The following is a 14323-nucleotide window of genomic DNA, read 5'->3' as shown; positions in this document are numbered from 1 at the left end:
AAGCATGTCTTTATTTATTTATTTTTTTGAGGTTCAGGCCAGGTTTAATGAAAGGGACAGAGACCTTCCTGTCTGGGCAGGGCAAAAGTGACAGCTGCCTATAAGTGTGGTTCTTATCATAAAAAAAAAAGTATGTGCATGACCATGGCTAAGAATGAAAGGTTCTAGTTTGTTTCTTCTTTGGGTTTTAAAAGTTCTATTCTAAAAATTAACACTAGTCTAAATATGCCAACTCAAGTAACACCTAATATTTTTCTGCCTCTAAAAACAATACATGATTGCAGGCAATGTGGAAATCAGAAAGGAACAAGAAGATGAAATGTCCCTTTACAAATTCCAAATTTTTATTTATTTATTTATTTTGAGACAGTCTCACTCTGTTGCCCTGGGTAGAGTGCTGTGGCATCATTGGCAACCTCAAACTCTTGGGCTCAAGCAATCCTCTGGCCTCAGCCTCCCAAGCAGCTGACACTATAGGCGCCTGCCACAATGCTCGGCTAGTGTTTTTTAATTATTATTAGTAGAGACAGTGTCTGGCCCTTGCTCAGGCCTGGTCTTGAACTCTTGTGCTCAGGCGATGCACTTGCTTCAGCCTCCCAGAATGCCAGGATTACAGGTGTGAGTGAGCCACTGCACCCGGCTGGAATTCTAAATAGTTAAACAGTTATATAAGAGCAAAAATTATTCAATCCTAAAACTGTACTATTAATATTTCTTTTGGAGTTCAGAGGACATAATAATCTTGCATTTATTTATTAAAGAAACATTTACTGAGCATTGACTGTGTTGAGGAGAACAGGGTACTGAATAGAAGGGAAAACCATGTGGGTCCTCAAAGAACGCACATTCTAGAAATGAACCAACAGCCACATGAACAAGTAAGTCCAATGCAGCGGGACAGACACCATAACTACAAAGGACCTTGAAAAGCAGATCTCCTCTTCTGCAACCCACTCATTTTGTCCCTTATCAAAGAATAAACCACTCTCTTACTATATGTTTAAATGAGACAGGATTTTTTATAATTGAATGGAGCAAATACTGCAGGCAAGGGGAGATGCTAGAATTCAACCCACCCTCCCACCCCACCCCACCTCTCCCCGCCATATCTGAGAGCTTGATGGGCACAGGACAGCTGTGGCAGAGGCAGATGGCATAACCCCGTGGGCTTCTGCATACTTAGCTTTTCTTTAGATTAGTTCACTGGTCCTCAAATTTCAGGGCGCACAAGAATTACTGCATTGTATACATCAAACCACATCTATTCTACTTTATGGTCAATTTTAAGCTATTTTTCAATACTAATGTACCTGACATGCTGATTTCAAAATCGTACTTCTGAGCAAAATGTGACACCAGCATATTCCCAGGGAGTGCTGCAGAAATTCAAAGAACCACCCCCTGTGTTACACGAGTACCCTAGAAAGACTGGGCTGGAGCTAGAAAGAAAAACTGTTCTCCAGATGAAGAGGAAAAGGCTTCTAAGGAGAGAACAAGGGCACCACAGGGAGATGGGTGGAAAGAGAAGTTCTTGCTACGCTCAGGGGAGGCCATGAAAATGTCCAAGGGGAAGGCAGGTGCTTTGTTTGGAGTCCCACCCACAAGGGCCTGGCTGACTGTGGGGAAGCCTATCACATGGGCAAGTCATGGGAGCTTTAAACTAGGAAAGGCATGATCAGACTTGTTTTTAGAGAGATTGTCTCATCTTCATGTGGAGGAGAAACAGAGGAGAGGTAAGGACACCGCATACAATGTCAACAAACCCAGAGAAGAAACAGGGCCCTGGGCAGAGGCGATGCCTAAATGGTACAGATCTGCCAGGCTGCCCACTCGCCCCTTATGACACAGATGCAACAAGCCACCTGGCCCCTTCGAGGCAAGTTTCTTCCACTAAAAATGCAGATAACTGCAACGGGGTGAGGAGAAGCAATAACCACCATAAAGTACGAGGCCCCAAACTGCTTGTCTCACTTTCTTTAATGTCCACTGTGGCTGAATCTGTAAATGAGCTTCTGCTTTGTAAATGACTGTACTTTCCTAAAACACTTTTATTTATTATTTCTGCCACTTTTTTCAGATCTTATAGAAAATATATTTCATATTCTCATAAGTAAATATAGTCTCAGGCCCCCCCCCCCAAATATATGTCAGGTCCCAAATGTTCCAAATAGGCACAGGCAGAACACTAATGGACTTTAGTGAACTGACCGAGGACCCTGCTATTTAATATAAAATTCAAAGCAAGGTTTAACTTCTGTAAACCTTACCAGTCCCAAACTACAAAAACAAAAAACTTCCTATTAGTTTCAGTACACGTCTTTATGTGAAGAAGAATTAGAGCATGTCACCGATTACGTGCATAAAACTGAAGGCTTACTACAAACTAGGGCAGGCTTGGTTGTACTCAAAGCATTAAGCTAACAGGCAAATCTGGAGGGGGAAGGAATTTAAAGGATATTTACAAATGATAGGAATGACACAAATATTTTGACTCAATTAAGGGACTGGCTGCAACAATGATTTTGTAGTTTGGAATTTGGGTTATTGTTTTTGTGTGTTAAGCCCCTATTTAATAAGTGCTGATTTACGTTGGCATCTGCGTTTTAGAACACTATTTTTTCTTTTCTTCTTTTTTTTTTTACTGCCCAGACTAGAGTGCAGTGGCTATTCCCAGGGGCAATCATAGGGCACTGCATCCTCCTATGTCTGGGCTCACTGTGCTCAGCATTAGACCAACTTTTAAAAAACGAAAAAACAATGACAACAACAAAAAACTAGCGAAAGCTACAGAGCTACACAAACATACATTGTCAGAGGACACTGTTCTTTCTTTTTTTTTTTCAGATACAGTCTCATTCTGTCACCCTTGGTAGAGTGCTGTGGCATCAGAGCTCACAGCAACCTCCAACTCTTATGCTCAGGCGATCCTCTTGCCTCAGTTGCCCAAGTAGTTGGGAGGAAAGGCGCCCATCACCACACCTGGCTATTTTTTTTAGAGACGGGGTCTCGCTCTTGCTCAGGCTGGTCTCAACCTCGTGAGCTCATCAATCCACCCGCCTTGGCCTCCCAGAGTGCTGGGATTATAGGTGTGGATAATATTCTTTTTGACTATCAGAAAGCTCAAAATCAAATTAAAATTACAAAACAACAAAATCAAACTAAAACATATAACCGACGTATCATTTTATTTCTTTCTCTCCCCACATCTTAACCCTGTCATTTTTATATTTTATTACATACATTTTTATAATACCTTACACTCCTTTGTAAGGAGACAGGATATGAATAAATAAACCTAAGACAGTAGACAGCCACTGCTGGACTTTGTAACAGACCTCAGAACTGGAACATCATCATAACCTTTTGGACAGGCCTTTTTAAAATTTAAATTCCTTATGTGCTAATTTTAATCCACAGCTAAAACTTATAAAATTATTTACAGCATTCACTCACTCACTCAAAATAACATCCCTAAGATAAAGATAACACTTTTAGGCTTAAGAAAATTCCAGAAAGTGAAGCACATTGATATATCAAGTCAAACTGTTTAAAGCAAAAAAGTCACATCGGGGCAGAACTACTTACGCCTTTAAAGTTAGCCCAGATGTATTGTGGGAAGGCACATCTCTGCAGCATAATTACAATCACAGATCATCTGATCACTTCATTCATTCCTGAATCACCCACAAAAGGCCTCTGGGCTCCTCATCTACTAAGCAGATCTGCACTCCAGTATTCAGCCTGGCTTTCTGCAGTAGTGTTTAACCTTCTGAAGTTTAGGGACCCCTTTTGCTGAGATATCCTATCTCATCCCACTCCCAAAATGCACATAAGAACAAAATTGTGCACACAGAAGGAACCCAGAAGGAGGTCTCCTCTCCCAAAACATCTGTGGCATCACAGTCTTCTTTTAATGCTAAATTTCTAAATGCTCCAATTCTCTGTGTGAAATCCATATTTTGGCCTCCTTCTCCAGCCATTCCACTTACTGGTTTCAGTGAGGCACACAGACGGGAAAGAGCGCAGAGGCATAAGCTCCCCCGTCCCTGACCCCTGGGCTCCTCAGTGGAGCATAAGCTCCATGAGAGCAAGAACTCGGCTCTGCTCACTGCTTTATCACCAGGGACTGGCTTGTGGCAGTAGCTCTGCCAGTAATCATTTGCTGCATGGATAAACAATTATCTGATGTAACTGTATTGACTTGTTAAACTTATATAATACATTATCTGTACAAAAACTTCACTCATCTTCTTTGCCACAGGTATTGTAGCAAATAGCTACCTTAAATTAAATGTATATTTTAGAAAGAGAACTTTCATTTAAGTCACTGAAGGATGTTCACAGTTCAATTTATTTTCATTTCAATCCTTTTAGAAGCTAATATCATTAATAGAGCTGAAAACGCAAATGTCATCTGAGATTCAGCCTAGCCTGCAGGCCCACGTCAGCAGACTTAATAGCTCGTGTTTTTTGTTTTTTTGAGACAGAGTCTCAAGCTGTCACCCTGGGTAGAGTGCTGTGGCGTCACAGCTCACAGCAACCTCCAATTCTTGGGCTTAAGTGATTCTCTTGCCTCAGCCTCTCAAGCAGCTGGGACTACAGGCACCCACCACAATGCCCAGCTACTTTTGGTTGTAGCTGTCATTGTTGTTTGGCAAGCCGGGACTGGATTCGAACCCACCAAGCTCCAGTGTATGTGCCTGGCATCTTAGCCACTTGAGCTACAGGTGCTGAGCCAATAGCTCGTATTTTTAATATTTAATTAGAGGTGAGGAGGAGGAGGGGAAAAGGACTGAGTTATAGTTCGTCCTTTCATACCCCAATCAGTGCTGAACCTTGGTTATTAACTGACTACTCCAGCAAAGGCCAACATGTTCTACAAGGGAAAGAATCTATTGGCAGCCAGGTGCCATGGCTCACACCTGTAATCCCAGCATTCCAGGAGGCCGAGGCATGTGGATTGCTTGAGCTCAGGAGTTCCAGACAAGCCTAAGCAAGAGCGAGACCCTGTCTCTACAAAAAATAGAAAAACTAATCAGGTGCCTATAGGCCCAGCTACGTAGGAGGCTGAAGCAGGACAACTGCTTGAGCCCAGGAGTCTGAGGTTGCTGTGAGGTATGACAACATCATAGGCACTCTACCCCAGGGAAACGGAGACTCTGTCTCAAAAAACAAACAAAACAAACAAAAAAGTAATCTTACTGTCAATAGAACTGGGTATTGAAAGGCCCAAGTGCTGGGTGTGTGGCTCATGCCAGTAATCTTAGCACTCTTGGAGGCCAAAGGGGGTGGAATGCCTGAGCTCACAGGTTGGCGACCAGCCTGAGGAAGAGCGAGACCCCATCTCTAAAAATAGCTGGGTGTTGTGGTGGGTGCGTGTAGTTTCACCTTCTTGAGAAGCTGAGGAAAGAGAATCACTTGAGCCCGAGAGTTTGAGGTTGCTGTGAGCTGTGACACCAGGCTGCTCTACCCAGGGTGACAAAGTGAGACTCTGTCTCAGAAAAAAAAAAAAAAAAAGGCCCAAGTAAGTGGATTTGAGGGAGAAAAATGTAGTGATTCCCAGGAAAACAGCTATGAAAATGGAGACAAATAATTGTCTCCAGGGGAGAGAGAACTGGTTTAATAATAAGCACTATGCAAAACAAGGCAAAAATACCTAATTTACAAAATGATAGAGAAGAGAAATTATTTAATTACTAGTCATCTGAGCATAACAGGTAGTGTTAAGAATTATATATCATCTCTGGATCACAGAGGAGAAAAAAGTTGATTACTGTTTCAAAGAGACTTTTTCCTAATGTTCACTGGTAAAGATTTTTTTTTTTTTTTTTTTTTTTTTTTTGAGACAGGGCCTCAAGCTGTCCCCCTGGGTAGAGTGCCGTGGCATTACAGCTCACAGCAACCTCCAACTCCTGGGCTCAAGCGAGTCTCTTGCCTCCGCCTCCCAAGTAGCTGGGACCACAGGCGCCCGCCACAACGCCTGGCTATTTTTTGGTTGCAGCCGTCATTGTTGTTTGGCGGGTCCGGGCTGGGGATTCGAACCCACCACCTTAGGTGTACGTGGCTGGCGCCTTAGCCCGGTGAGCTATAGGCGCCGAGCCCACTGGTAAAGATTTTTAAGGAAGCAACCTACCTGACCTCTCATCACAGACATCTGACTTTCAAAAGTGGCTTTGTCAAATCCTCTGTCAGTCTATCACAAAAAGGAAAGAAAAACATTATCATTTCCAAAATTAAAAGCTTTGAAACAAATATCAGAAAACAAGTGAACGCTTCAACTGAAAAAATAAGGTCTTCAGAAAGCTTTCCTAACTGATAAAATAAAATGGGCCTATTCACCTTATGTCTTTGTGTATCCTTCCAGAATGACAAGACTAGATGGATTTACTTAACCCTCAACTGTTTCAGAAAGGACTTACGATGACTTTCCAGCCAATAGGCTTAGTTTTTTAAAGATAATTAAGCAGCAGATCACCAAACGTGTATTGCAATCTATGGAACAATTTTGTAAAAGTTCAACTTTTGACGAAAACAACTTCTTAAATTCTAATGTTAGTCTCACTTCCAAGAATACTCACAGCAAGCGCAACTTTACAAATTTATGCTCCTGGAAAGGAAAACTAACTGTTAATTCCTCCCTGTCCTACCAGGTTCCACTGCAAGCAGCAATATGAGAAGTAATAAATTGCAAATAAGCTCGATTAAGAGAATCTCCAATTTAAGATTTAAAAATAATTTCTACATAATCAAAATTAAACATTTATTTACCTTAAAAAGTTCATAAAGATCTTCACACAAATCTTGCACAAAGTTCATGTCAGAAATATGTGGTAGAATCAAGTTTTTTATTTCTTCAGAAAAAGGAACTTTTGCTTGAGGAAGCCAAGCCCAGTGAAATGGATCTAAAGTAGAAAAAAGTATTCTTCTCATCAGTGAGAGAAAATGGTTCATTTAGACTCACATTTATCTTGGTTCTCTCTTATAATTGTAGGTTCTCCCAGAAAAGGAAAGGGGAAAGAATTTAGAGAACAACTGTGCTCTGTAATCCATATTGTTCAGATGTGGATAGCCAATTCAGATAGTAAAGAACAGCAAACTTTAATAGTTATGTCTATGAGTTTTAGATGGTAGAGTAAGAGATTGGATAATGAGTCTATTTCAAATAGTGCTATCTCACAAAAAAAATCTGAATCTATCTGGTTCCTGAGTTTAGAAATTAATAGATGCCTATAATTTGCTCAGAGATCCAGAATGAATTCTATGGCTGAAGTCTCCCTCCCCTCCACAACTATAAATCATCAGAAGTGACTACTCACTTGTATACAGAAGATAATCTAAAATTTTACATCATTAGGAAATAAATAGGTGAGCGGTTTTAAGCAATAAAAGATCCATGATTCTGAGCTAACTCTACTCCCCTCCATAAAGATCATTAAATCTCTACAGTGCCAAGAGACCAGAAAGATTTATACAGCTGTAATGGTGAAATCATCTACAAAGGGTGCATATTTAGATTCCTGTGAGCAAGTTAAGGCTTATGATATGATGATCTACAGAGCTACTGAGATACATCCAAGGAGAATCTCGACCTGTGATAGGGTCTATCTTAGAGAGCCCTGGGGAAGGGTCCATAGGAGCCCTTTCGTAGGGACTGCCTTAGAGAGCCCTGGGGAAGGGTCCATAGGAGCCCTTTCGTAGGGACTGCCTTAGAAAGCCCTGGGGAAGGGTCCATAGGAGCCCCTTGGTAGGGTCTATCTTAGAAAGCCCTGGGGAAGGGTCCATAGGAGCCCCTTGGTAGGGTCTATCTTGGAAAGCCCTGGGGAAGAGATCAGCCTCAGAGCCCTCCCTTCTCTACCTCTTTGTACACGGTAGGAAGAACTGATTATCTATCCCAAAGAAAGCTTTCTTCTGGACCACACTGGCTTGAAGATATGTCTGATTTCCTTGTGACCTTTCCCTGAACAATTTCATAAATGAAAAGCCCTAATTCTTTGCCCCTCTCCACTTTTAATCCTTACCTCAACTTTCACAACCAACACCAAACTCCCTCCCCTCAGACCACCAGTCGTCTCAGAAGGGTCTAAGGCCCACTTGCAGTCCTCGTGGTATTTAATCTTTCTAGTAGGTAAGCACTGTCTCCTACCATCGCCTCTAAGAAGTTCTCTCCTCTGGCTTTGGAGATACCGCTCTCTCACAGTTTACCTTCTGCCTTCTAGTAGAAGCCACTCATTCTTGTACTAGTTTTCCTCCTTTTTTTTTGAGACAGAGTCTCACCATGTAGCCCTGGGTAGAGTGCCGTGGCTCACAGTTCACAGCAACCTCAAACTCCTGGGCTTGAGCTATTCTCTTGCCTCAGCCTCCCAAGTAGCTGGAACTACAGGTGCCCACCACAATGCCCAGCTATTTCTTGGTTGCAGTTGTTATTGTTGTTTAGCTGACCCAGGCCGGGCTCCCTCGATGTATGTGGCTGGTGCCCTACTCACTGAGCTACGGCGCCGAGCCTCCTCCTCTTTTTCAATGTCACTGTTCCCCTATGTTCCACACTTAGTCCTTTGTCTTCTTCATTCCTTAAGGATTCACAAACCTGGCACTGAACTAGGCAACAGTGTTGGTTCTCCATGACTTCCCAGGATAGCAGTGGACACTATCATGGTTTCCATGATAAAGATGACAGTTTAAAAACCATCCTCAATACCAAGTCCTCTTTCAAGCTCCAGACCCTTAATCCTCCATGAAGCTTCATGTTTGATAGAACTTCCCAGATGTATTATAGGCACCTTAAACTTAACCTTTTTAAAATACGATTTGCCTATAGGTTCCAAACAATTAGAGGGAAAAATCAAATGGAACCAAGACATCTCAATCAGTTCAACAAAAGAAAGGCAAAAAGATGATTGAAATTCATGGTAAATAAAAAAAGATGAGATAGAAGGAAAAGATCAAGCATATTAGTAGTTCATTGAGTGTAAATGCTAACAAAAAAAATGGAGTGGGATGGGGAGTGAGGTGGCGGGGAGGGGGGAGGGAGGGGCTAGGGGACACAATAGAAGAGGGACTTTATCTCACAAGTGCAATCAGTGAAACTTGATCCTTTGCACCCTCAATGAATCCCAAACAATAAAAAAAGGAAAAAAGAATGGGCGAAAGACACTATTACAACAGACCAACTAAGAAAAGCAAATAGCAATGAGAGGAACGAGGTGGGATCCATTTCACATTGAAAAAAAGAAAAAAAGCCGCTAGGCAGCTGGCCACCCGAACAGCGGTTCTCAACCTGTGGGTCGCGTCCCACAGGAACTGCATTAAAGGGTCCCAGCATTAGGAAGGCTGAGAACCACTGCACTAGAACTTTATGCATGTGAACTATAGAGCAAAATTGCACAAAAATATAAGAAGAAATTGATAAAATCACAATCACAGTGATCTTTAACGGCCTAATAAAAATTAATAGCTGAAGAAAGCAAAAAATAAATCAGGAATATGATATAAATAATGATTAATAAGCTCTCGTTGGCAGACAGATCCAGATTGATGCCCATTCTTTTTAATATGTAGTCCTCTAAATTGACCGTATGTAAGGTCATAAAGAAATTAATAACAAATTGCAAAACACAGAATTCACACAAGCCATAGTCACAGATCACAATGCAATAATTCTGGAAAATAATAATGAACTTTTTTAAAAATAGCAACAATAGATAGTTGAAAAAAATAACCTGATCCAGAAATATTTAAAACCAAATCAAATACTTCTAAATTATTCCTGTCAAAAAAGAAAGAAAATCAGAAAATATGAACATGTAAAGCAGAATAAAAGAATAGCAACTACCTGATCTGTGGTTTAGCCAAAATAATACCTACAGGAAAATACATGGCTTACTCTGCACTTACAGAAAAGCAACATAGGATGAACAGAATAGAAAATAACACACATAGACAACATAAATCAACAAAAGAGAAAAAGCAAACAAACTAAAAGCCTGATCATAAAAAGCCAATTATGTGAAAAAAGCATAAATCAATGGGCCAATGCTTAGTAACAGATAAACCTTTGGCAAGTCTAATGAAAATGGCCTACTAATAAACAACAGGAACTTAAGAGAGACGTACCACAAATACAGAGATTTTTAAAACATATGAAACATTTTAAACATACGTAAAAATCAAATCACTAATATAATCATGTCCCATATCCTCAATAACCTAATTCAATTATCACCAAATGTTTATAAAATTTGCTTTATCTATCCCCCCTGGTTCCCATTCCCACAAGTGTTTTAAGGCAAATTCCATACTATTTCATTTCATCCCTGAAATACTTAATATGCACAGAGAAGATTTTTTTAATTGTAAGAAAATACTAATAAAATGTTTTACTCATAATCTAAAACTCAAGATATCACAGACAATTCTTTTTTTCTTTTTGAGACAGAATCTCACTATGTCACCCTCGGTAGAGTGCCATGGCGTCACAGCTCACAGCCAATGTCAAACTCTTAGGCTTGAGCGATTCTCTTATCTCAGCCTCCCAGATAGCTGGGACTACAGGCGCCCTCCACGATGCCTGGCTATTTTTGTTTGTTTGTTTGTTTAGCAGGCCTGGGCTGGGTTCAAATCCACCAGCTCTGGTGCGTATGGCCAGAGTCCTAATCACTGAGCTACAGGCGCTGAGCCTATCATGGACAATTCTAGGCAAAATAAAAGTATCTAAAATCGGCACAAGAAAATGCAGAAAACCTATCACCAAAAGAGACTGGGAAGGCAATTAAAGCACTACTCCCTGAAAAGTAGGCAGAGGTGGAGGGCAGGCCGAAATTGTTTTTTAAGTGAATATAACCCAAACCAGTTCTATCAGTATATTAAAATGGATAATCTTCACGTGACACATACAGTATTTTAAAAATTGGAAAGCTACTAAACCCATTTTTCAAGACTAATTTAAGCATAAAAATCAAACCAGTCATCCAAAAATAAGCAAATAATGCCCAGCAAGGTCCATGTAGTACACATCTTTGCATCCCTAGTGCCTGGAACTGAGCCCTAATGAATGATGCACTTCACCAAGTTTTTCCGCTGCTATTTTGATATCCGTAAATTGTGTTCCTTTCCCATTGAGAAAGGAGGTAATTATAAAAGCTATAGAAGGTTCTAATACTCACATGTTCTCCATTCATCAGGATGTTTGAAAGGAAACGCTAAACCATTATCAATTGCAGCTATTTTAATAAGCAATTCCTTATCACCAATACATTTTGATTCCTAAGGAGGAGAAAAATGATCTGTTGATAAAAGCATCTGTATAAATAATCCCAAAGGATAAATTATTTTCCATAATTATTGAGGTTTAAGAACGTATTAACTCTGAAGAGCTTATAAAAATTAACAATAAGTTGCCAGAAAGAATATAAGTTTACCCAGGAAGGGAAAAGATTGTCTTAAAAGCCAGTGAGAATTTCATAATGACTACTTTTATGTTACCTGCTTATTCATTAGTGGTTTCTTTTTTTTTTCCCTTCTTTAAAGAAAAGGGCTTGAAAATATTAAGACTTTAAAAAGTGATGTTCTAGAATTCACTGCTAGATATACTATTTAAAAGTATATTTTGTAAAATATTAATTTTTTCAGAAAAAACTTAACAAAATTATCTGTTTATAAAGATCTAGTCTTTCTAAAGGTCCCACAGTTCAAATACAAATGTTTCTAAATAAAACTCTCCCAAAGACCATAACTAAATATAAGATCCAGTTGAAAGAACCTAAAGACAGCCTTTCTTTCTTTCTTTCTTTTTTTCTTTTTGAGACAGGGTCTCAGTCTGTCTCCTGGGCTAGAGTGTAATGGTGTCATCATAGCTCACTACAGCCTCAAACTCCTAGACTCAAGTGATCCTTCCTCTTCAACCTCCCTAGAAGCTGGGGTGACAGGCATGCAACCACCACGTCTGGCTAATTTTTTATTTTTTGTAGAGATAGGGTCTTGCTCTTTTTCATGTTTGTCTTGAACTCCTGGCCTCAAGCGATCCTTCTGCTTCGGCCTCCCAAAGTGCTAGGATTACAGGTGTGAGCCACCACACCTGGCCAAGATATTCTTGATGACACAATGTCAACCATTCCTAACACTTCTATATTTTTTTATTACAAAAATGAAGACCTTAGGAGCAAAAGGCTTTTCACGCTAAATAGTATTCTAGTTATTTAAAGACATATGACTACCACTACTAACTGGCCTAAGTAAAATAATAAAAAGCGAAAAAAGGTAATTTTTAAATTAAAAGTATACAATGAAGGCTCACGCCATGTATTTAAGTTTCTTTTTTTTTTTTTAGTTTAAATCAAATTATCTTATCTCAATGAAAATGCACAAAATACTAACAGCAAAAGAACAAAGTTGTCAGCAAAATCTAATTGCTCAAGACATACCAATAAAATCCATTCAGGAGCTATTATAAACATGTATATTTATACATTTATTTATTTACATTATTTATTATTTATGCCATTTATTTTTATTTATATTGTTCTCTTCTATTTACAACTAATTACTGCAGTACAATCAACACACAATGAACTTCATATTTTAACATGTACAATGTGTTAAGTCTTGTCATATATGAAACCTTCACCCAAGAGTTCCCTGTGTCTCTCTGCAGTCCGTCCCCCCCACGCTATCCCCAGGCAGCCACTGGCCTGTTTCTGTCACTAGGACCTATAATAGTTTGTATTTTCTATATTTTTACATAAGTGGACTCATACTTTTATGAGTTCCTTTTATGTACAGCTTCTTTCACTCAACATGATTTTATTCATCCACATTACAATGTCGTTTGTTCTTCCTTACTTCTAAGTACTATGAAATTTTTAAATTTCCTTGATAAACATAAGCACAAACTTTTTTTTTTTTTTTTTTTTTTTGAGACAGCGCCTCAAGCTGTCCCCCTGGGTAGAGTGCCGTGGCATTACAGCTCACAGCAACCTCCAACTCCTGGGCTCAAGCGAGTCTCCTGCCTCTGCCTCCCAAGTAGCTGGGACCACAGGCGCCCGCCACAACGCCCGGCTATTTTTTGGTTGCAGCCATCATTGTTGTTTGGCGGGTCCGGGCTGGGGATTCGAACCCGCCACCATAGGTGTATGTGGCTGGCACCGAGCCAGCACAAACTATTAACAATGTCGTAACAGCTTTAAGTGGTAACTTGAGAGCGTAAAGAAACATTCTGGTGGCTTAAAATTTTTGCAAAGGTATAAATTGTTTTAAACTTGTAAGACTATTTTGAAAATGTCTCATGTAAATATCTAAAATTTGAACCTGGTTACTCCAAGTTCCTAGCAATTAATCTAAAATCTGTAACTCTGACAGTGTTAAGAGTCTTTGTGGTCTATTACATACCTTAAAACCACCTTGCTATCAGAAGTACTTTTTTTTATGGATAAGGTAAAGCACACCTGATCCATTTTATTAGTTAACACTGTATTACCTAACACTGACTCAAAGACTCAGAAAGAAGTGAATTTGTCAAATACAAACGTGGTGACCCGAAGTACCAGAAGCCTTTATACATAAAAGCAAAAACAATCTGGTGGTCCTAAAATTTTCCAAGCTCTGAAAAAGTACTAAGCTGGTATTATTCTTCTGTTTCAATACAAAATAAAAGATAGGCCAGGCATAGTGGTGTGCCTGTAATCCCAGTTACTTGGGGGTCTGAGGCAGGAGGATGGCTCGAGTCTACGAGATCCTGGCTGCGGCGTGCTGTACTGTGCCTGTGAAAAGCCAGGACTCCTACACGGGCAGCATAGCCAGGCTGTGTCTTAACAGCAACAAGAAAAAAAACCTGCCCAGAGATAGTAAAAAGTAGAAATCGAGAAATGCGATGGAAACAAATGATGGAAAGAAAAAGGATGACAAAAACAGAGAAACGGGATTAAAAACCACGGATCTACGTGAAGGAAGGGGAAATAGTGAAGGATAACTCCAAGGAATCTCTTACAGAAATGAAAGTATATACATATTTTTATCTGTTTATTTTAAATTCCCTTACCTTACGATTAATTTCGTTTACACATTTCTGCTTTTCATATCTGATTAACCAATTATCATTTCCCCTGTCTTTTGAAACAAACAAAAATATCTGTTACTTCATTTTTAGGGACATTACAGCTTAATACTGAGGGTAAAAATCTAGTCACCTCCTGATTTCTGAGATTTTCATCGGCTATTTACAGCATATGTTGACCATATTAAAGATTCCAAATTAACACATACCAACTAAAAGAACCCCGCAAATGTTAGTTGACCTTTACTGAACATTTCCTCAGTGCCAGTTAAGTCCTTA

At 39.7% G+C, this 14323-nt stretch overlaps 1 protein-coding gene across 2 annotated transcripts in view; it reads right to left on the bottom strand.

Annotated features, from left to right (window-relative positions):
* The window catches only part of PI4K2B (phosphatidylinositol 4-kinase type 2 beta), a 33865-nt gene that overhangs the window by 3735 nt on the left and 15807 nt on the right, over nt 1–14323 (bottom strand). Inside the window, exons 6-9 of one of the 2 annotated variants that reach the window (XM_012807457.2) lie at nt 14030–14097; nt 11160–11259; nt 6769–6902; nt 6134–6193 (exon numbers count right to left, since the gene is read on the bottom strand). In XM_012807457.2, the coding sequence (XP_012662911.2) occupies nt 6134–6193; nt 6769–6902; nt 11160–11259; nt 14030–14097 (362 nt within the window). The remainder of the gene's footprint in view (nt 1–6133; nt 6194–6768; nt 6903–11159; nt 11260–14029; nt 14098–14323) is intronic. The other variant, XM_023515348.1, reaches the window with a different exon arrangement.

The sequence above is a fragment of the Otolemur garnettii genome, unplaced genomic scaffold (genome assembly GCF_000181295.1).
Source record: "Otolemur garnettii isolate 467f Iridium unplaced genomic scaffold, OtoGar3 scaffold00069, whole genome shotgun sequence".
NCBI classification, from domain to species: domain Eukaryota; kingdom Metazoa; phylum Chordata; class Mammalia; order Primates; family Galagidae; genus Otolemur; species Otolemur garnettii.
This window is presented reverse-complemented; position numbering and strand designations above follow the sequence as displayed.